At 41.5% G+C, this 22,315-nt stretch overlaps 2 protein-coding genes across 4 annotated transcripts in view; one reads left to right on the top strand and one right to left on the bottom strand.

Annotated features, from left to right (window-relative positions):
• The window catches only part of LOC117213798 (N-alpha-acetyltransferase 15, NatA auxiliary subunit), a 45,196-nt gene that overhangs the window by 2,743 nt on the left and 20,138 nt on the right, over positions 1-22,315 (top strand). The gene's annotated exons all lie outside the window — the stretch shown is intronic.
• On the bottom strand, positions 178-17,038 carry LOC117213797 (adhesive plaque matrix protein). Of its 3 annotated transcripts, none has more exons than XM_033459456.1 (2): positions 16,506-17,038; positions 178-4,216 (listed from the first exon to the last, which is right to left on the bottom strand). In XM_033459456.1, the coding sequence occupies exon 2, from the start codon at positions 4,214-4,216 to the stop codon at positions 1,043-1,045; it is 3,174 nt and encodes a 1,057-aa protein (XP_033315347.1). In that variant the 5' UTR covers positions 16,506-17,038; the 3' UTR covers positions 178-1,042. The 3 variants fall into 3 exon arrangements, with proteins under 3 accessions (XP_033315347.1, XP_033315346.1, XP_033315348.1); XM_033459455.1 differs by lacking the exon at positions 16,506-17,038 and adding an exon at positions 14,860-14,878; XM_033459457.1 differs by lacking the exon at positions 16,506-17,038 and adding an exon at positions 6,071-6,718.

Below are 22,315 nucleotides of genomic sequence, written 5' to 3'. Positions count from 1 at the left end.
GTCTACATTCTTTGCATTGTTTATTTTTATCAATCAGCTACTAACTATCGCCGAGTTGTTTATATTTACTACATATTCGTGAACAATAATTAAGGGTATAGTGCTCATGTGGTTTTACTTATTTTTGCCATGGCTTCTAAGGAAGGGCTCATGAATTTGTGTTTGGAATTTTTTAGATTTAAATATGTATTTATTTTTATGCAACTTTAAACGATCGATTTCTTAAAAATCATTTGTCATTACATTGGAAGTCACGTATTGTTTAAAAAAGATACTTTACAACCTATTTTAATCCTACAATAATAATACCATCTATTAAGAACGTCACTTATATTCATCGCATATATATTTACAATAAATTCCTCGAATAATACAAAATTCGTAGAGTATCATACAAGAATTAACATAAAATAATACCGATATTATAATCGAATGTGAGCACCATATATGTGATTTTTCTAATAATATGTCATGCTTTTATCAATATTTTGCTTACAAGGAAGGAAACTTTGTCTTTCTAAGCAATGTTTATTTCATGCATGTTCGAATATAATATATTTCATGTAACACGGTTTATGAAAAATGCACTCGGAGCTCTATAATTGAATCTCTACATCGTCAATCATAACTATATGTACACGGTATGCGTTTACTATCGATCATTAATCACAGACAACGCGCGAGTACATGACGGTCATTCAAAGTACTCGCGCATACCTATCGTCGCACACAAGCGGCGTTACACACAATATCGCATCTGTATCAATCTAAAGCAGGGTTGGGGAGAAGGGGAGAAGTTAGGTCACATAAATTAAGCATTTTATATAGCGTAACTGAGGCGTCGATAACCATCTAACTTAATTGTACATTACGCATACAAGATATATCCGTATATATATTTACACATAGAATAAATATCCTAATAACGGTACACAACGTTCTGACGTTGATTTCCGCGTCGCGTTCCATATGACACGCATTTCCATCGTGCGTCCCCGATGATTGGTATGGCATTGTGCGGCTGCCTTGTCGCGTACACGTATCACACGTTGTCTGGCCTCCGTCGACGTCTTAGTAGCCTCGTTCCTCTCGACTTTGAGTAGAGGTGACCGGCGTTCTGCTCCGGCCTCTGCGTGATCGCCTGCGGCGTTAGGAAGTAAAAGTGACCCCCATCGCCTGGCAATCTGTACGCGAAATAGGCCTTTGGCTTCTCCGGCTGGTTCTCTTGCACTGGAATCGGGTCGATGAATTCGGCGTCTGGATTTATAGTAGGTCGTGGGTGACGGTAGTTCACTTTGATATCGTCTTCCAACGATATGGGTAGCTGGGGATACGTGTCGTCTAGCTCTTCCGGAGATTCTACGACCGGTACGTAGTTGGTGGGTGGACCGTTTCTTGGACTCACGAGTGGCTGCGGTGGATAAGCGCGGATCGCTGCCAAGGGTTGGTCATCCCTGTTGGGTATTCTATAATTGGGTGGCTGTTGTTGGTTTGGATCGACCACCGTGATGAATTCACTGTCGGGATTAATAGGAGGCAGAGGTCGCCTGTAGTTGACAAGAATGTCGTCTTTGAGGGAGTATGGTCTCTGAGACTGGTCTCCGTAATGCACTTTAACCTTAGGTGTCTTATACACAGGCGATTCGGGGGTGTCGTAATTCTCCACATAGGTATTCACGTAATCCGGTCTTTCGGTAATACTGTTCGTCTTGGAGTACATGGGAGTCGTGCTCGGTATACCCTTATGCGGTATCTTCTTGCCAAAGATGGTGAAATACTCCTTCGTGACATCATCCAGGAACTTCTCGTCCTGTTGAGTATAATAAGCATGTTGAGGATTGTCCGTGGTACTTATCGCTGAATGCGCTGTCGTCGAAGGATAGATCGGCTGTTGATTCTTATACGGTTGCGGCCTGACTCTCTTCTGAGGCACTGATTCATTCTCATAATCGTATCGATGATTATTATACCTTCCATCGACTTTAACGTTCTGATACTCGTTGAATGCGTTAGTTTGCTCTTGTTCGTACTGCTGCCTTTGATTTCCATGCTTCGAGTAGTCCGCTGCTTCGAAACTGTACTGATAAATCGGCTTTGATTTCGCCTCTTGCCTGTAATAAGCCTGTGGCTTTGAGGTGGTGTAATAGGGCTGCACAGAGACGGCTGGACGAGCAGATATGGCTTGATAGTAAAGAGGCGCGTGATCAAGTAACATTCGTTGACCCTGAGTTCTCGTCGAGCCGCTCTCGTACTTCGGTGAGCTTTGCGTGACTGTCGTGTCACTGTAGCGAATGGGCGCGGAATTTTTCACCGGAGAGCCGATAAACTTGATACTGTAGTCCTTCGATGTTTCTCGCGACGGAATTGCCTCCACGTTGTAATACTGCTTTTTCTTTTCCTCGGCTCGTGGTTGCGTCACAGTTTCATAAAAAGGCGATTCGGTGGTAGTCTTGTAATAAATCGAATTTGGAGTGGTATGAAAAGGTGGTTCGTGAGATTCTTCGTAAAAGTAGTAAGAAGCCTGACTGGGCGATCGTTCCGGGTTGCTAGTGGTAATAATACTCTTTATCGAGGCCGGCGTTACTTCCACAGGTCTTTCCAAGGTGGACTGCGTGGACGTGTAGTACGTCACTATCGGAATCGTTTTACTGGTCACTAGACGCGACCACGCTTCATTCTTCTCCTGTATATTCTCTTGATTGGTTACGTGATTTTGTGCTAACGAACCGATGTTGTAGAATTCTGGGTTATCAAGCGTAGTCGATTTATCCGGCGTCGATGTCGTAATTTCTATATAAGGGACTGTCCTTACGTTGGGCTTGGCGGTAAAATTTTTGTCCGTAAAATTTTTATACCTTGTTCGACCGTACGTCTTTGTAACACCCGACATACCAATGGACGTCCTGGATTTTGTGGTTTGCGTTAGGTTTGGCACTGTAGTGGAACTCTTGTATTGCTTCGTAGTTAATTTCCTAGGTGGTAGATAGGTAGGTCTGGGTCTTGGTACGGGAGTAGTTTCTGGTCGCTTCGTGTACTTCTTCGTCGTGGTCTTCTTGTCCTCGAGAGCAGAGAAGAAGTCCGGCGGTGGTGGGAGTATAATTCCTGGAACCAGAGGACCCGGTGGCACAGCTGTCGTATTATCTTGCTGATATTGAAAACTGTATGGCGGTGGATAGTAAATAGACTGATCTTCTTCGTCATACTCCGACTGATTATTCGGCGGTGGCACGAATACTGCACCAGGTGGAATTGCGTGATAGAAGGGTGGAAAACTGCCAGGTGGTACGGTATCTGTCTTATCGTCCTTACTCTTTATGCTTGAATTTTCTTCCTCCGAAGATGCGTTCTTTGAATTCATATCGGACATTACGATAGTCCCGTTGGCTATAACAGCGAAGAGTGGATCATCCTCCGATAGTAATCCCTTGGTAAATAAAGGATCCTTTCTGTAGTCAACGGTGGCATTGGCGATCTCCTTGGTGCCATTCGGCCCGATGATCTGTATCGGGCCGCCCTCTGTGAGTTGAATGGGAAAGGGCGGCGGTACCTTTGGCTTGGATGGTATCTTGACCTGTCTCCTGGGTGCTTTGTAATTGTCGATCGGTGGCCAGGTCGGCGTGCTGTCTCCGTTGGCTTGCGGCGTCTCATGGCCAGGAAATTTCCCTCCTCTCAACACTAATACGTGATTCTCAGCCAACCAAATTTCATCCTCATCGAGACCACCCAAATTGTCGATCGTGTCCTTTGGTACTTCCGGATTGCCTAAGTAACTGATTATTCCTGGTCGTTTAGGTTGACTTCCGTAGATTTCGTTCTGTATCAGACCGTATTTCCCTTCTTTCACTTGTTGAGAGAGAGTTTTCTTCTCGTCATCCTCGTCTTTACGATTAGCCTTCGTCTCCCTCCCGTTTCCAGCAGACGATAAGAGGATACCGTCATCCCAGAACGTTTCTTGCTTCGCATCCGCTCGCAAGTGGCCTCCAATCAGTTTGTGCGACACTTTCCTTCCGGCTTCCGTAGTTATCTCGTTGTCTCTGCTGGTCGATGACTTGAAACTACGGCCGGCTGGTGTGTGCGTCCTGTCTGCTCCATGACTAGGTTCGTCCGCACCGACATTCCGTCTCTCCCTGCTCGATGATGATGTCACGATTGACAAGCAGGTCGCTAACACTGCTACCAGGAGGAGCTTTCGCACAGGAAATCTTCTCGGCATCATCTGCAACGGAAATTAAGCAACTCTTGACGTTTCGTTCAGTATGATGTAAATGGTATTCATTATTTTTACTTCAGTATCTATGAAACAGTATCTTCGGTATCTTAATATCTAAATGTTTTCATCTGGCATATTCATATAGCATCGGTATCTTTTTTTCTTAGGATTTATATTTTATTGCATAAATACGATATATTTATGTCTCCCAAGAAAAATCAAAGCGACTGTTTTGGTGTGAATTACTTAATGAGGTTTGACTACGATCACGTGAATTATATTCACAGTCGCGATGTATATCGTACGGTAATTTTGATAATACCGTTCAATCTTGTAATCGCATCATGTGTCTTTTAGAGCAGTTCGAGTTGTTCGTCGCAAGGCATACGGTGACTGCCACCTGGCGCAACGAAAGTATAAGTTTATTCTGTGGAGGTGTTTCCGTTCCACGGGAGTAACTTTGCTTTCCCCATTGAAACGGCAACATTTTCTCAACTATTGCATGGAAATAATAATTCCTGTTATTAGAAACTGATATTAAAATACGCGGGAGACTCTTCGGACTGAATGACGAGCTTGAACGAGAATCTACATGTACGAACTTTCGATTTTACATTATACTTCTCCTATACAGTTCCACGAAATCAGTAAAATGATGTAAATTTCGTAAATTTAAAGAATAAGCAACTTTCCCCTAGGATCATCGATAGAATTTCTGAAGAAGAGTTCGATGAAATTAGGAAGATAATATTCTTCGAATCGTGACTAGGATCTCAGTGGAAGAATCGACATTTCTTCCTATCGTTAACGGAATCTCCCCGTCAATTTTCACTTTTCTATTTTCTAAATGTATTTCGATAAAATCAGCAGAATGGAACGCGAGAAATTGAGTAAAGGTTCCCTCATCGAACAGTTACTAAATTTCCGAGGAACGTTGAGACCGCACGGTTGAAATTGGCGAATTCGTCAGGCCCATTTACGTGAATTGCAATAATATGGGAATGTGGGACCGGAGGGGACCACGCCTTTCCCTCGTGAACAGTCGGTGAGCGGTCGACAAACATTCACGGGTCACTGGAGTACTAGCGCTCGTAATCACTTGCAACCGAATAACAAACCTAAGCTCACGTTTCTGCATTCGCCCAGCGCACGTTGCATTAGCCAGGGCCAACGTCAGAGTCGTCGATATCGCGGAAGTAACTTTGTCGTACCAAGTTTCCGACAAGAAACTGAATTTACTGCCTTTTATTTTTATCCATATCCCTGCGGATCTTTGAATGCGGTAAGCAAAGTCGAAGGATGTTTGAAACGAAGTTAATTGAGCTTTGTGATTTATTGCCATCGGTAAAAAGGATAATGAAGCTGCAGTTTTTGTTCTTATTACGATGAATGATAATGGTAATGTTGGCAATTAGCTGTTTACGGTCCTTTGTAAATGGAATGACGACGATAGTCCTTGAATGAGGTATTAGGAGAGTAATTGATGGCTTGGACATTGTTTGAGGGACGAGTTAGAGAGAAGTTAGTGAGTGTTGAAGAGTTTCGTAATTGGAAAATGTTAATATGGTTGAACATCGACGAAAATAATTTATCTTTTCAAACTGATCCAAGGGAGGAAAAAAGACATTTGGTTTTAAGAAAATCCTCAAGACTATTAAAAAACGTTCGATATCAAAAAATTTGCGACCTATAAAAAATATTTATAAAACGTGTTAAAAAGACACTTGTCTATTAGAAAATATTGAAAAAATACCACCGTCGGTTCAAGATTTCACTGTTCTCCGCGAGACTGTTGTATCGGAAACGTCTTTTTAAACTATCAAATACACTGATAGCATGTTGCGGGGACTAAAAGAGTACCTTTCTCTCGGTTTCCGGAGCGGTCGCGAATCTGGACGATAATCGTTCAGCAGGACGTCGTGAATGGTGTGTAATCGAGTTGCCACACGCAATAATGCGCTTCTTCCGAGGGGAACGTAGGTTTTTCAAACGAAGAACGAGCACACACGCACACGCGATGATACTTTACCACGAGTGCCAGCGATTTCTCTCGGCGAGCGGCTTTTTAATCGAAACGGAACGAAAACGTGACGGAATCGAGGAATTCCTCCGCATGGAAATCGGCTTTGTTTGATTCCGTCTCTGTCTTTAAATCATCTTCTTCGGGAAGCTATTTGACGCTCGAACAGATAACGATTAATCTAATCCGCATGCCGACGATTGCTCGCTTAACGCGTCCCGATCGAGAGCTAACCATCGCGTGTATTTTGCTTTCTCCACCTCGGAAGCAATGACTTTGAGATCGGCTGTCCGGCACGAATGCAGCAGTCCGCTAATTTAAAACGCATTTGCTGTTCTCGCGTCAGCTGTTCGCTTTCCTCGCGACCGCAAGACCTGCTTCTACCACGAGGAAGACTCCTGTCGCCAGAACGCGTCTTTCGAAGGTCAGTCACGTCTCTGGAGACACGATCGTCTAACTTTTCCTTGGGAAACACTTTCAAACGTCTCACCAACTAATACACGACCACTGACAATATTCGTTTCACTCTCCTTTGAGAAAAAAAAGCACGAACGAAGACGTACGTCTGAACCATCTAACGCATTCACGGTATTCTAGGTGTAAAAGTCGAGTAAAACGTTTTCTAATCCTTCTATCGAGCGCTCTGATGTGTTGTCCCGGTTCATAGACACTTTAACAGGACAAACATCGATCAGAAAATCAATGGAACGTGCGACAAGAAGGCGAAGCTGGCGAACAACCGCTCGCGCCGGCATGGTACACGTGACTGGCCGGTTTTCATCACCTTTCCCGGTGCACTGGTTCGCTCAAGGACGTTTGTTCCGAAAGGTGGAGCCATTTCCAAGCGATACGTCTAGCTGGAAAGGAGGAAGTCGTTGCCAGTTAAGATTCGTACGGTTCACGCGATCGCGATCGCCGCCTCTTTGCTGGATGGCGATACCGTCTTGTTCGTCGAACGTTCGCCTCGATCGGGCGGCAGGTAGCATGAATCCACTTGGCTCAGATCGCTATACGAAAAACGATTTCGAAACGTAGGCTTTCACTTTCGTGCACCACGCATTGTCAGCCTTTTTACTCGATAAGGGATTTAAATGACGCAAATCGGGCTACGGGATCAAGCTTTCTTTAGTTCAGGCAACGATGTCTCCGATCGTTGATAAGGCACTCTGATAGTTTCATTCTGATAGATTTACTTAATGTTCTGATTTTTAAATCAGTTTCAATCGAAATGCAAGATGCTTTGTTAAGTGTTTCTTGGAACGTTTTAATCGATGCACGCGGTTTTCACCTTTCAGCGAATTGGACTAAGGAACGTTTTAATACAGTTGTGGCATTAACGAGAAGGGGTTAATTCGTTGTAAGCAGATCTGATTACTTAATTGGATTCTAAATTAATTTCCTACAGACTTGAGAAATTGCCAGTGGCCGTGTGGACGCGGTTCGTTGATATTAATAATTCACTACCTTTGAATAAAATGAGATTCTAAGAACAGAGCGATGAGTTTAATTTCTTGATAGTTTTGCATAGGTCTTTTACATTCTTCTTATGTAATAGATTCGTTCTTAGCAATTTACTTCTCATCTAATTTAATCAGGAATTTCCAGCTGAATTCAAAACACGCTGCTCTGCAAGAACAATGCACAAAATTTAGATTCTTCTCGACTTTAATAATAAATCATAGATTAAACGTGAAGGCTAACTTACTCATATTTTATCTGGAGTTCGGCAACAGGTTAAGCGCAACGTATGCGAAATTTCAAACAAATAATTAGCATAACCGCTCAGATACGACATTTCAAATTCACCGTAGAGGTGATTTTAATTTCATCCTACTAGTCACGGACTGAAAGCCCTTCGAGTCAAAAAGAAAAAGCTTCGTTTCTCCCGGTGCTCCATTTCTGGGTGTTCGCAAAGGGCCGACCGATTTGACGAACTATCGTAAAATTGACGAACGTCGTACGCCGGGCGGTTCTACGCGTTCCGCAACGCGGATTGTCGATTTTTCGCGACGTGATGTAAGAAGAACGATCTCTGTGGCGTGGTAAGTGCGGTTACGCTATCGTTGCGACCGAACCTGCCGTATTATCGTTTCTCGAAGCCAGATTTTCTAGTCCTGCCACTGTGCAATTCTTGATCCGAGCGATTTCGTTTCGAATAGCTCGAGGAAAGTCGCGTACTCGGCTAGTAGTAAAGTCACGTTTGTAATTCAGTGTCTAGAGTAACCATAGTATATCATGGTCTTTGTAGATGTAAATAGGTATGGGAATGAATAGCCGAATGTACGTAGTTAATTTTTTTAGTTTGTTTCAATTCTGCGCAGTACTACAGCGCATTTGAAACGATACTGTTATCACAATATTTAGATTGTTAACACATTATTTCACATTGTGTATGGGATCAAGTTCGCGTATAAAACAGCGTATTTATTGAAAATGTTTGGGAAGACTGGGAAATGTAACTCGAATGCACGATGTGTTAATCATTTCGATACGATCACTGACTTTACTCGACAGTCACCGGTTGCTTACGTACTGTCGTGCATTGACTTCGGTGTTATGGCGATTCACGTAAATTCTTGATAAGATATTCATATAACTTCCTTGGTAGCTTCGATATAACATTCGACGAAGTATAGCGACAACGTCATTATATTTGGAAATGAACCTTGATACGAAAAAATTATACGTGTCCGGCTTACGTTTCCAATTTGACCTCATTGAAAATTATGCCGTTAGTTCGATGACACTCTATAGAAATTTTACAGCCAGAAAAATATAAATTTATGAAATTGGATAGGTTCACACTATCGATCTCGTTTTTGGTCGCGGTTTGACGGCGCGCGCTAGCACGTGGCCTTGAATGCAGGTCATCAAAAGCGTGTGCAACGATATGGCATTGAATCGCGGTGAGGGAACGACGCGGCGGCGGTTCGTCAGAGGCGGTGAAAGGCTGTGTGCGGTTCAGGAGCCGATTCCAACAGCGATTTATCCATTAAATATCGTTCGATTGAAACCTCGGAAACGCCATGAGGAGTGAGAAGCCGAGGAACAGAGAAAGAAAGAGCCATACCGAGGCAACACGTTGCATAGCTCGTGTGACGAGCGCGCGTGCCTCGCGTAAGGCTCCCGCAAAGCGCGTTATCCAATTCGATTTACGCTTTCAGCTACTTTCCTTTTTGTTTCGCGTCGTGCTCGCTGAGCAGCATTAATTCCTTAACGCCGTGCTAACACCTGCGAGCAACTTTCGGCGCGTCGCTCGTTTAACTATGCTTCCTGTTATGACAGAATGACTTTACCCTCCTTCGTCCACTTTATCACGGAATTAAGCTTGTTAAATTATAGTTATTCTGTACGAGTATTTTGAAGGACTGTTACTCTGATGAATATTTTAGAGCAATCAAACGCGAAGAACACAGAAAAGATAGGATAAAAGTCTATTCTTTCTGATATTCTGCCTATTATGTTACTTGGTGGTTAAAAATATTTCGATATAAGATAAATGAAAAACTAAATAACCTGATGATGGTAGATTTAAGTTTCGTTTTTTTATCGTTGTTTCTCAGTGTAAATAATTGAAATTGAAATTAGAGTTTAAGCTAAACTTGGCCACAGACGTAACTTGCTTTTATCGAATCGGAACTACATAATGGTTACAACATGTGTGATTCAATGTTACGCCAACTATTAACATATTACTTATCTATGGTTTCTAAGTCATTGACCCATAAATATATTGTCTGTTACATTGCACTGTCGCACTGATCAAGAACCAGTCTATCACGCCATAAGACAAGATTTGTGATTTCTTTCGTCATCTACCTGTCGATTCTTTTTATGTCATAATTTCTTGACAATCTCACGCCTTTGACATAGAACGTGTTCTCTTTCCTTGCACCAAAGGAACAAAGGTTGTTTTCTTCATTTTGCGATTTTGTTTGGAATTTATTCTCGTTTGGTTTATTTTCATGCTTTTTGTTTTCGAAGCGCACAAGTCACGTATTTTACGATGTACGTTGGACAGAAAGCTTTTCATAATTTTCTTTTTCAACATCGACGTTCGAAGAAATAGGATAACTGTAGGAAATTTCGCAAATTTCCAAATTTTCACACTATTCGCGTTATTCACGACTTTGCATTTATGTAACGAAACGGTGAAAGCTGAATCCAGCGTCGACTTTGACTTATTTTTGTCACGATGTTTAATAGTAAAGTGGAGTATCTGTCTCAAATGGAGGAATCTAATTTTAGAAAAGAAAAGGGCTTTTTGCAGAAAAACTGTTGCAGATAACCGAATTTTTTTTAAAGATATTTCGATAATTGCGTAATATCTATTTAATGTAAATAATCATCAGGTTTTTGTTTCATGATTTTAGTTTCTTGTAAAAATTGAAAAGCCTCCGTATAAATCGACGTCATTCGCCTTTCGAAATATTTATAGACGTCTCGAAGAATTCCAGATATTTGGCTAATGAGTTTGTATCGCGTATGTATTAAAATTTCTGGAATTAATTACCCGGAAAGAATGTGAACAATTTCAAAAATATTGGTCTGCAGGTACACACGTCGAATCTTCTTCCAAGCTCGATTAATATTCTGCGAAATTACAAATTCAAACCTCCATTCATTTTCTGAAACTTTTTTATGCAAGTTCTGCATCTTTTCTTAATGCTCTTTTCCAAATGCTTAATACTCAGAGTTTCTTTTCGTTTCGAACTCAATTATTTGGCTCCAAGTCGGTCGTTGCTTTGTTTCGAAATTTTCTTGTTATGTAGTCTCTCGAAAAATTTACTATCCTTACACGTCAAGTTGCTTTATCTTCAACTCGAGCGGCCAGCTGGCATACTGCCTCGTTAATTCGCCTTCGCGCGATCCAGACGATCAGTGATTCAAGAACTTATTCGAGGTTGATTTTCGCTTCGAAGTTATCGGTGATGAGGTTGCCGGCTTGAGACTAACAGAGACGAGTATCAGCGACCGTAGTTGTACACCTTGGCATTGACCGGCTTGCACTGCAAGGCAACTCGCTTGCATAATATGCTCGTCTCGTTCATCCCGCGGCTCTACTGGATTATTCTCTTCTCTCCTCGGCACCCGTAGCTCCTTTAACGGTAGTGTGTATTGCACGCGAGAACGCGATGTATCTGCCGCATCTCCGTTTCGATGAACACAGCTATTCGGATATAATGTGTACGTGACTCATCATGTATATAGCATTCTGTTGTTTAGGACTGTAGATTCTGACGAACAGGATTTGCTCGAGGCGCTATTACGGTTGTAAAAAAACAATCAATTTCGATGATTTTTTTGTCGTCGAATATCTTCTATTCTATTGATTGTAAAATATGAAATATGGAAATTAGACAACGCTTATTTCAACACTATCATAGCTTTAATTTATGAATCATTATTTTATATCACAAAATATCTTTAATTTTTTCACATAAACGCTGCAGGATATTTATAAGGAAAGAATTGATTTACCCTTTTTTTTTTTAATTTTTCTTCCATAATTACGATGTTTGCATTTTAATGGAGCTTTAATAATATGCGGAATCTTTAATTTACATTCCGCAATTTGTCGTCAGAAAGGAGAGAAATGTTTATGACCGATTTTCTCCATAATACGATTAACCAAAAGGGAGAAATGTCGTTTTTATTAAAGATATTCCGACGCGCATTATACGGAGGCTTATCAGGATGCATATAGCGTATGCGACCAATACCGGTTTACGTTTTTGTTGCGACTGTAAAAGCTGTAGGTACCGGTCAGACAAGGTTAACGGCCCAATTTTTCCACCGCGCGAACATCGTCATTTTTCGTTTTCATTTTTATCCCCCTTTTTGGATTTATTATTGCAAACAAATGACGAAATTTTTCACGGCGCAAGGATATGCAGATTTCTCCTGCCTTGAATTATTCCTGCGATACCTGTTCCGATCGTCGATAGAAACGGTGTATTGTTCCAAGTAATTTAAGGAAAGCATTCATACTTTGAAAATTACTCGCGCCATCACGCAGCTATATTTATTCTCCAACTTTTTATCGAAACGAAATAATAATTTGCACATTGTCAATGTCCAATGACATCAAAGCGTCGATTGTAACGTAAAGAGTTAAATTATTTTTAACGTGACTTGGCTTGAGAATAATTTTCGCGCGAATCTCTGCTACTGACAATGAGCCAAGCAATGACAAACTATGGACCTCTGTGGCAGTAATTCGTACGATAAACACGGCTTCGCTAATTTCATCAGCACGTACGTGAACAATTTCGCTCTTCGTTCGCTCACCTGTTCGCCTTCGAAATAAACGCAGGGACCGCGAACCGGTACCGTATTTCGAGAAAATAGTCGACTCTGGTGTATGACCTTTCGTCACGTATGAGGTAGATGTCCCGGTTAAAGCGTCCGTTTTAGGCAAAAATCGATCCCAAGGACTGTTATATCCACCAATTAGCCGTTAGTTTCCAATTAGTCACCGATTAGTCGGACTTTCAATGATTTTTAACATTTAATAAACCTCGTTCCGACCAAGGTCTTCATGCTGCGTAAGTTGAAACGTCCTGTCAATGAGCGTTATAATTCAACTGGTTACGGCTGGAAAACGCAATTATTCGTCACCTGGCCTGTTAACAACTGCGTGGTGCCTAGTAATATATTTTATGCGATCCGACCATAACGTTGCCTATCTTAACAAATCTCTTGACCCAATAAAACAACGCGATAAACCTTGCAAAATTTGCTTACGTAATTTCGATATCTTCTTCATCTTCTTTCGCTTACATAAGTTTTATGGTTGTCGTATAATAATTTGAAATAAATTTTTTAAATGCTTCTTCTCATAGCTTTGCTCTATCGTTATACGCAGTTCATGAAATTTGACTATTCAAAAATTTGATAATAATACAAACGGTTAGTAATATCTTTTAGTCATTAGTTTCTCACTAACTTATAAATTTTAATAACGTTCTTCTATGAATCACAGCCAGATGACGGCGGCTGGGAATCGTTTCTCTGTGATGTGTTCGATCTGTGTTCCGTTTTGCGCGCATTCCCACGTTTCCTCTCGACCCTGTCGAGCTTGTCGTCATATCACGCCCGCGACTCTGATAGCCGCAATTAGGGACCAAGAGGGAAAGCGCGCGACGAAGGTTACGCCAAGGTTCGTGTCACATATTTTTACTCGTCGCGTCTCTCTTTTCGTTCCTCGTGCTCTCGTACTCCAGATCGCAAGAATTTATCGTCGACTCGATGCGCTCGTGGTCATTCGCTCCGCAATTTATTACCCAGTCGACTTTTATTCTAGGCATTTTTTATCAGATAACACAGTTCTCGCTCGAGTAAAACGCAACACGTAGTTTCTTGGAAGAACAGGCTCATTTTATCAAAGCTGTCGCAGTCAAAGTTGACGTTAATAGAATCGCTTCGAGGTAATTCATCGAAGGGCTTGCTCGCGTTTGTTCCTTCCCAGAAAAGCAAAAGAATTTCATCTTTAACGTCTTTAACGTCAATTATTTTCAATAGAATGTATCTGGAATTTTACCTGAAAGGGCTGTATCCGATTAAACACTAAATCGATTTCTCAGTCTAACTTTGAATTCGTTGGGAGACACGTTTCCATCTTATTCCCCGTGATAAACCGTTTAAATCGTGAAACACAATTTACTAAACGCTTTGTCGCTTTCTCTCTGCGGATAGCATTTTTCTTTTACTCGACAGAAAGGGAAATTACGCAAGTTTGATAAATAGTTGCGGTTCCGGTGCTCCGATCAGCGATTCTATTTCATGACGCGTGCACGAGTCTGTCGATCGTCGAACGTAAATAACACTTTTCTTGATCCGGTGGTCTCGGTCTAAATGCGATAACTCGGAGGAATACTCGAAGGAAATTAGATTCCTAGATCGTAATTTGCTCCGCCCCTGTCTAGCGCGAGGCGATCTTAGACCTGCTGAAGAAACAAGGACGCGTTGCTCAACCGATGTTGCTGGAGTTCACGATGCTAATAATCGCGAAACGAGCACGATCGTTTGTTACAATTCCATTTAATTGCTGAACGATAGGCGAATGGACATTGGCTGACACGCTTAATTCGAGGGTACCGAGACAAACGAGCTCCCAATTGAATCCGTGCTACGCCCTCTGATCCGTATTTAGCGATGAATATCGTGTTGGTCACCAGAGGCGATCTTCATTGTTCAATTATTTATTATTAATATATTTCGTAAATGGATTGGTGATAAAAAACAAATTTATTTCGTTTTCGAATTATCTTTTATCCTGGCAAAGATTTGGGTATTCTGTATTAGCGAATCTGATCTCTATGTTAATCGCTGTTTTATAGCATTCTATGAATTATTTAGGAACTTTTTTTAGAAATACACACACACACAGAGTCGAGAAGTACCTAATCGTTTAGAAATAATTTCGTATTATGTAGCACGAATTGTAGCAGGTCTTGTTTTGAAATTAAATAGTCAATTATTTATTTCTTATAATAGAAACACTATTATAATCCGATAAAAATCTCGTAGAAGGTACATTTACATAAATTCTCTTAATCATTCTTTCAAGCTGAATCTAATCTTGGAGCAAAGTATGCATCCTCCGAATACTTTGTAGCCAACTTACCATTCATCCATGATCCGCCTACTCGCGGTTATAGCTACGTGGTATATTATGCCTTCACAATTTCTCAATAGGACCATCAATCCTTCGATGTGACAAGAAAACAAGAGCGAGCGATAAAAGTTTTCACACGTACCAAAGTACGATACAATAGCATTGTAAGTACGTGTCAAAAGATACATTTGGAAAACCATCGAGGAAGAGAGGTGTAACGAAAGTTATAGAAAAATTTAATACAAGGTATCGTGTTACAAATCGCTAAATGTTCCCATATATCTCTCCGTATTATATCCCCAGTCAATTTTTACGCGATCTAGACACGATTTGTCCGCTAGTCCCTCAAAAATATGTCGCCGGTTTTTGCCTTCGTTTTCATCGTTGCAGTTATGTCAAAGTGAAAGCTACCGGTTAACGGGGAATAGGAAGCACGTCGATCTCCGCTGTGTTAATGACGAATCTACGTTGTAATTAAGCGGACACGTGACGAGGGCCTCGCCGTATACGCGGATCGATCTGCCGGAAATCTTAACTTTCGCGGTACGTGGAACTGACCGGATACTGTGGACGTCTAATGCGACGTGACTACGTGAGAATCGTTGCAAGCGGAACGAATCGTTTTCCTTTTCTTCGATTTTCCATAGGTGTCGCTATAGATTTTCATGATGAACGATTTCTTTCTCTAGACTGGTCGACAGTCTTCCGCGTTGGGAGATCGGAGAAACGTTTCCCCCTTCTATGAGTCTGCCCTCTTCCAACGAACAATAATAATCCACATCCCGTCGAGCATAATTCCACGCGTTCGAGCGAACCTGTTTCTCGGAAGTGTCACGACATTTTCGTTCGTCCGATAAGAAGAAAGGTACTATAAATTCGATCAACCGGTAGTCGGCGATCGGTAGCCACGGTTTGTTATCGCGCGTGTCTAAATGTCACAAGTTGTACGGGAATATTTTCCGTCGTCGATTTGTGAAAGCACCCCGGCCTGTTTGGAATAATATTAGTCACAGCATCGATCATTCATTACACGCGAGTCTCACGATCCGGTTCTCTCTATCGTCCGTCGTTTCTACGCGTCCGGTCATGCCGACAAACCGATCGCCAACGACTTCGTTCCTCCGGCACGATATTTATCCCCCGCTGACTAACAATTATCGTGTACGTCCGTTCGATAAAACGAAGAAAAAAATGTTGTCGATAAATATTCATGCCGGAAAATGCAAGGACTCCGATCTTTTACCTGACTCGTTGTAGGCTCGCGACACGTGAACCGCTATTCGACGATGATTCACGAGAAGCTATGCCGATCGTGCCCGTTATATAAATTTCCTGAGCAGTATGCAGTCGCAAAGACGCGTCAATTCGAGTACCAGAAGACAGACGCGCGTGTCTTCGTTAGCCTTTCTTTATCGTAATTGTCGTAATATCCGAAGTGCACTTACTTCGAAACGATATTACGTCGTTCTGATTCTCTCGATCGATACCAAAATGCGCGTCAACGATTCTACGTACTTTTATTACGTTGCTTCACAGAAATCTAAACGTTATAAATCAACGATTAAGACGATCAAAGATAACTTTATTTCACTGAGACCTCACACAGTTGTCGCACGAAGTTGACGATGAATTTGAAAGGAAAAAAGCGGACTCACGATCTTCTTCTAAGCTCCGATCCACTGTTCCAGTATATCTCCCTCGATTCGACGCTACTCAGCGCTCATCTACGCGAACCAGTTACACACGCGATATGATATAGTCTTTCCAACTAATTTCAATCGATTAATTTCAACAAATACGAACGAAACGAATAGAATAGAACCGATGTATAGGACTTGTTATCACGGAGATGAGCCCATAACACGGGAAAGCAGCTCGCGGCCGCGCTGTACCACTCACTGTCCTGCTGCACTTGGACGACGATGAAGAAACGAGTAACCTCCCGGCTCGTGTGACCGTAGATCTTTATATCGGTGGATCCTACTGGCCCTGCGCCAGTGTCCCACTCTCCAACGCGCGACACGAGACAACCGGAGGAGGCCCAACGCCGTGTACACCGTGTATATGTGTATATAGTTGTGATACGATCCGCGAATCAGCAAGAGAACGACCGTGTTACTCGCGGCAAAAGGGATACACCAAGTGGATCGTGTGTGTCACGAGGCTCTCCTACGACTGCCGCGCCAGACGCGATCACGTTGTTCCGCTTGCACGCCTCTTCCACCCTTCCTTTTTGCGCCCGATACGCGCCTCTCCCCACGTTCACCACGCTGGAATTGGTCCACGCGGCGGGAATAAACCGCGATCATAGGAAAATCGCCGCGCTTTCCACCTCCTCATCGTCGATGAGTGATTAGAAATTACTCCTACACCGAGGTGGATTTTGTGGTTTCAGTGTTCCCGATGATTTGGAAGTGGGACCTTCTATGTTGTTGCGAATGGTAATATAGTAACGTAAGGTTATTTGAAGCAGCTTCGATTTTGAATTTTCTACGGAATAATTAAATTTGTTGCAGATATATTAGGAGAGATCATTAGTCTGGAATGTTGTAACGAAGGAAGGAGAAAATATGGCGTAGCTTAGATCCGACAACAGAAGATATAAGAAACGCGGAAATGATTCGCGTAATTCTATATTAGGATTATTTGAGTCAGGGAAGAGGTATGATATAAACAACAAAATAACTTGCAGGAATAAAGTAATATCGAAGTTTCCTCGAAGAAAAGTCGTAGGATATTGTATTACGTCTAGAGGATTCAGCTGGTGCGTTTTATTTTTGAAAGGACATAAGTTTTGAAGAAAAGTTTAAGAATTAGAGTGACGTATCGTTTTGTTTCAGCTTCGCTGACACTTGGCAGGTAGTCTACGGAATTCGTATTTTTACGTGACAGCCACGATATGTGTTAATAATATTCGAGGTTCTCGAGTGTAAACTGTGTTCTTTTTCACCATGTTTCGTCAACATTGTGATTAGGTTTCCTCCAAGCATGTGAACGCGCCGTTACCAAACTAGATCTTCTATTTACAATTGTAGTTATTCTGATCGCTAATGAAGCTAATTCGTGTTAATGGAACGTTAGAAACTGCTTTCGTAAAGAAACCAGGACACATTTGCCAATTTCAGGATCGTCAAATATTAGAATTTAACATTCTTTCTAGTTTTTTATAAATTATGTAAGCCATCCAGAAGCTTTGACTTATAATTGCGTAAAGTGTAAAAACCAGTTTCACAAATATTTAAGTTCGTCATCGAAGATCTCGAATTTAATCCAGTGATTTCATACGGTCACCAGAATGGAAGGCTTTGTCAATGTTCCGTATCGTACGATCTACTGACAAAAGGTACTAATTGATTATAGAAGAGATTCCTTGATCGACGAAGATGAGTAAGCAATTTACCTTTGAAGAATCGGCACATTAACGATATGACTCTTAATCCTCGATTATCAGTGTTGCCAAACACATTTAATGTTATTCACCTAGGAAATCACGTTCTCAAATTAACTCTTTCACAATCCCTTGATACTCTATGATCGAGCAATATTGTCATACATCGTGTCCATCCAATATTTGACAATTTGTCGTGTCTTGATATAATAAATGCTTACGACATTCTCTGTATAGATCTATTCACAATAGCAATGTTAGATCGTAGAGGTTAATCATTAGTAACAATACGACAGAAGTTACTTGGAACAGGATTCTAATCCATTTGAGGCAAGAATTCTCCCGTCGTCGACCAATATTTCCATCAAGTTGTCCAATTAAATAATTTTTTCGTAATACCACTGATGCAACGCGATACGATCGCTTGTTCGCAGTCGTAAACGGAAACGAGCTTGGGAAAACCTGCTTTTTACCGATCGATTCCGCGGTGACTCTATGAAATAGGTATTCGCAACTGGTCTTCTCGTTCGCGTGGCCGTCGAGACGGCGCGCGAGATTTTTGTTCGCGATTCGCGAGTTCGGAAATAACTCTGTTACGTCGCGAGACGCGTGCTGCGCTCCTTTACGTAAATCCTTACGTGTGTCTCGTTAGGCTCTCGCGTTCCTTCGCCCGTGGCGGGTTAATGTCTCAATCGAGCAGCCACGATCTGTCAAAGGACCACGTCAGGGTCCATAGAATCGCCCAACATTCCACAGTGGACGCTTATTAGGCGACCGATCGTGTCACCGCGGTAACAAGCACGGAAACAGACACTTCGGGTCTATCGACGATCGTGCCACTCAGGAATCACCTCGCGTGAATTGTAAGTCGCGCGTCGGTTGCATGTTAATTGACGTGGCCACTGATCTCGGCTAACAACTGTCGCGTGTTTATTCCCCTTTCTTTCGCTTTTTCTTTTTCCTCCGCGTTTTATTGCCAGGTCCTTTTATAGTGCGAACGTGAAAGCACGGTAACGAGACACAGCAAAGTTGTTGAAGCGTCTCGTACCCTGCAATCGCTGCTTTTGATAATGCCCGAGGTTTCCAGGTCATCGTGTACTTTTTTGGCATAAAGATTATCAAGAAACTTCTGTCGCGGTGTGTGAAAGATGTTTGTACAAAGTAGACGTACGGAACGAAATAATACTCTACCGTATGTAGTAATCATTCCTATACATGATAACTGAGTAATTCGACAATGAATGACGGATTCTTGCCTGAGCATCAACCAAATATGTCTGACGTGGCAGTCATTACGTTAAAGATTCTCAGGATTGTAAATTCTAAAACTCATAAAAATGTCAAGAAGGGATTGAAAAAATGAATCTTTATTTAGATCGCTAGAAAGGTTAATTTACATTCCGACGAAAACACGCCAACCTTTTTTTAGCACTATCAACACCAAGTGTAAATAATTTCCGTTTACATATAACTCCTGCAACTTCAGATAAATTGTTTTATAATTAGTGATTAAGAGCGACGTGCTTGCAATTCGCGTGACAGTGCAAATTTTCTTTTTTATGGCACGTGCATGAGTCTATATCAGCGCGCGAAAGAGCGCGCATAAATGTTCCGTGATGCCGGTCACGTGCAATAAACACGATCGTGCGCGGAAGTTTGGCCCACTTGTCCAATACGCGTCCACGAAATTTCATCGTCATCTTTGATAAGCATCGGCCATGTCGAGTCACGAGCACGATCGATCTATGTATATTATTCCACAAGGTCGGTTCCTTTTTCGTTCGGTCGAATTTCGAGTTTCTCAAATTTATTGTTTCTACATTGTATGGCACGTTTGTATTCTCTTAGGACTCTTTCCCCTAGAAATAAATGATACGAGTAGGAAGAAGAGGAGGAGAAAGTTTAATCTGTTTTTATTACGTTCGTTTAAATAAAAAGTAAATGTGAAAAGAAGCGTCGCAGACGTGAACTTGAAGACCAAACGTATCACGCAAAGTGCGATCTCTGATGTTACAAGTGATTTATCCACTTCCGTTCGTCACATTGTGTAAGGACTAGGAATTATCATTAACGACATGGAATTGTTTTTTTCCTTCTTACCTTCGTTTGTGTGAAACGCGTTTTAGACCCAAGAACAATTTGAGTTTCTTCATATATATTTGCTTGTATTTCTTAAATTTATTAATACTTTTCGATCTAACATTCTCCGTCTGTTTGTGACTTATATTTTAAATATCGGCAGGAGGAAAATTTTCGAGAGTATTTAAATCAGTGGACTTCTCCGTTTTATTCGTACTTTGTCGTAAATTTGATATAAACCTCGACGATCCAAGTTTAGAACGTTTTTATCGCAAAATTAACTCTGAGAGATAATTCTTTTGATAAATATTCGGCATTTTTATTTATTTACTTAAAATGAATGCTTTTGGTATTGATAGAAGCCTTTCTTTGAAATCTACCGAGTTTTAATATTAAAGAAGTTTTTTTGAGATTATTATGTAAAAATCTTCACTAAATAATTTTTACTATCGATATTCCGATATCTAAGATAATTTACCAGAGTTTTAATATTTCCATAGACAATGAAGCACAAATTTTCGGCATGTTTTCGACACAGTTCCAACAATCTCTTGCTCACGAAGATCGTGAAATTTACGATCATAACAAAGTAAGGCATGCTTTTTTTTTATACTGTTTTGACACGTCGCGAGCAAAATCAAAGGAGAAAAAACTCATTTCTCATGCAACGACCAAAAACTGCATCCCAATCAAACAGACCAGACTTTCGATCCTACGCTCGTACATTTGCATTTCTACTCGCCTCGGATAATTCAGTAACACGAGGATTCGCATTCCCCAATGCCTTATTTAGTATATGCCCGTGCATCGTCCCCAAATAGGATCGAACCAGTCGAATTTCTGCAGCAATCGATCTATCCAAAATTCCAAGCTCCGCTTGTCAAAACCGCTGCATCATTATCGATCTTAGGATCCGATCTCGCTGACCATATTTGGTGGAACGCACGCTGCTCCACTCGATGATCCATCAATTCCTCTCGTGTCGTCACGTCCTGTATGCAATCTTCTATGCCGACGTCGATGACATAGTATTCTCGGTCTCTGACGGCATCGTCGAGCCGCGGATTATGACGAACAATCGAGTGACGCACATCCTGAAACAGTAGCTAGCCAGACTGCAACGGTCAGGAGGTTATTTTTAAGACTTGATCGTTCATTCACGTTTTTCCCAGGAACCTCTTGAGTCAGCACACACGAAACTAAGGACGTTCCGAAGTCGGTTCGATTCCCGCGAGAAGATCGCCGGCCGCATGAGGATGCGTGTTTATTTCGAAGCGGTGTGTCTAGCGTGCGTGAGTCATCGGAAGAGATTCTTGGTATCAAGGTCGCCGATGGTCGTGACCTTCCTCGGCCACGCCGCCGTTACCGATATTCTGGCGCCATGCTGTGCCACCCGAAATATTTCCCAAAATTTTTTTCGTGGTAGAGATAGTATCAAAGATGAACATAGTGGTTGGGAAGGTCGTGGTTTGGAATTTTTGCGATGATCGAGAGAGAACAGACGATACGTTTATTCGGTTGTCAGATTTTTGATAACGTTTATTCGGGACGCCATTAATACAGTCTGCATTAAGGATAGCTATTGCGTTAACACGACCTTTCATTTTCAATTCTTTTTCGGTCTATTTACATTATCGAATTCTGTTTTTCAACGTTCTGGCTACGAAAATGAATTTCAAAGATTCCCTTGATATTTCCTTTTTCTACTATTTTTTCTATCTATATACTACAATTTTATGAAATTGAAAAAAAACTGAAGTATTTGTAACGTTACGATAGCCTTAGTCTTTAATGGGTTAAACGGAGTTTGATTGCTTCATTCAGGATACGACCGAACTATTATACAATAATTAAACGTCGCTTAAACGATCCAGATATATCCAATACGGAAGCAGGAAGCTTACCTCGTGTACCTTATCAATTTACTACATTTACTTGTCGCGATCGATCCGCGAATAGCTCTACGTCTACGAATCAACAACACGACCAATATCTCGA

Source organism: Bombus bifarius, unplaced genomic scaffold (assembly GCF_011952205.1).
Source record: "Bombus bifarius isolate JDL3187 unplaced genomic scaffold, Bbif_JDL3187 scf7180000009125, whole genome shotgun sequence".
NCBI classification, from domain to species: Eukaryota; Metazoa; Arthropoda; class Insecta; order Hymenoptera; family Apidae; genus Bombus; species Bombus bifarius.
The sequence above is the reverse complement of the archived record's forward strand: the minus strand, read 5'-3'. Positions and strand labels throughout refer to the sequence as shown.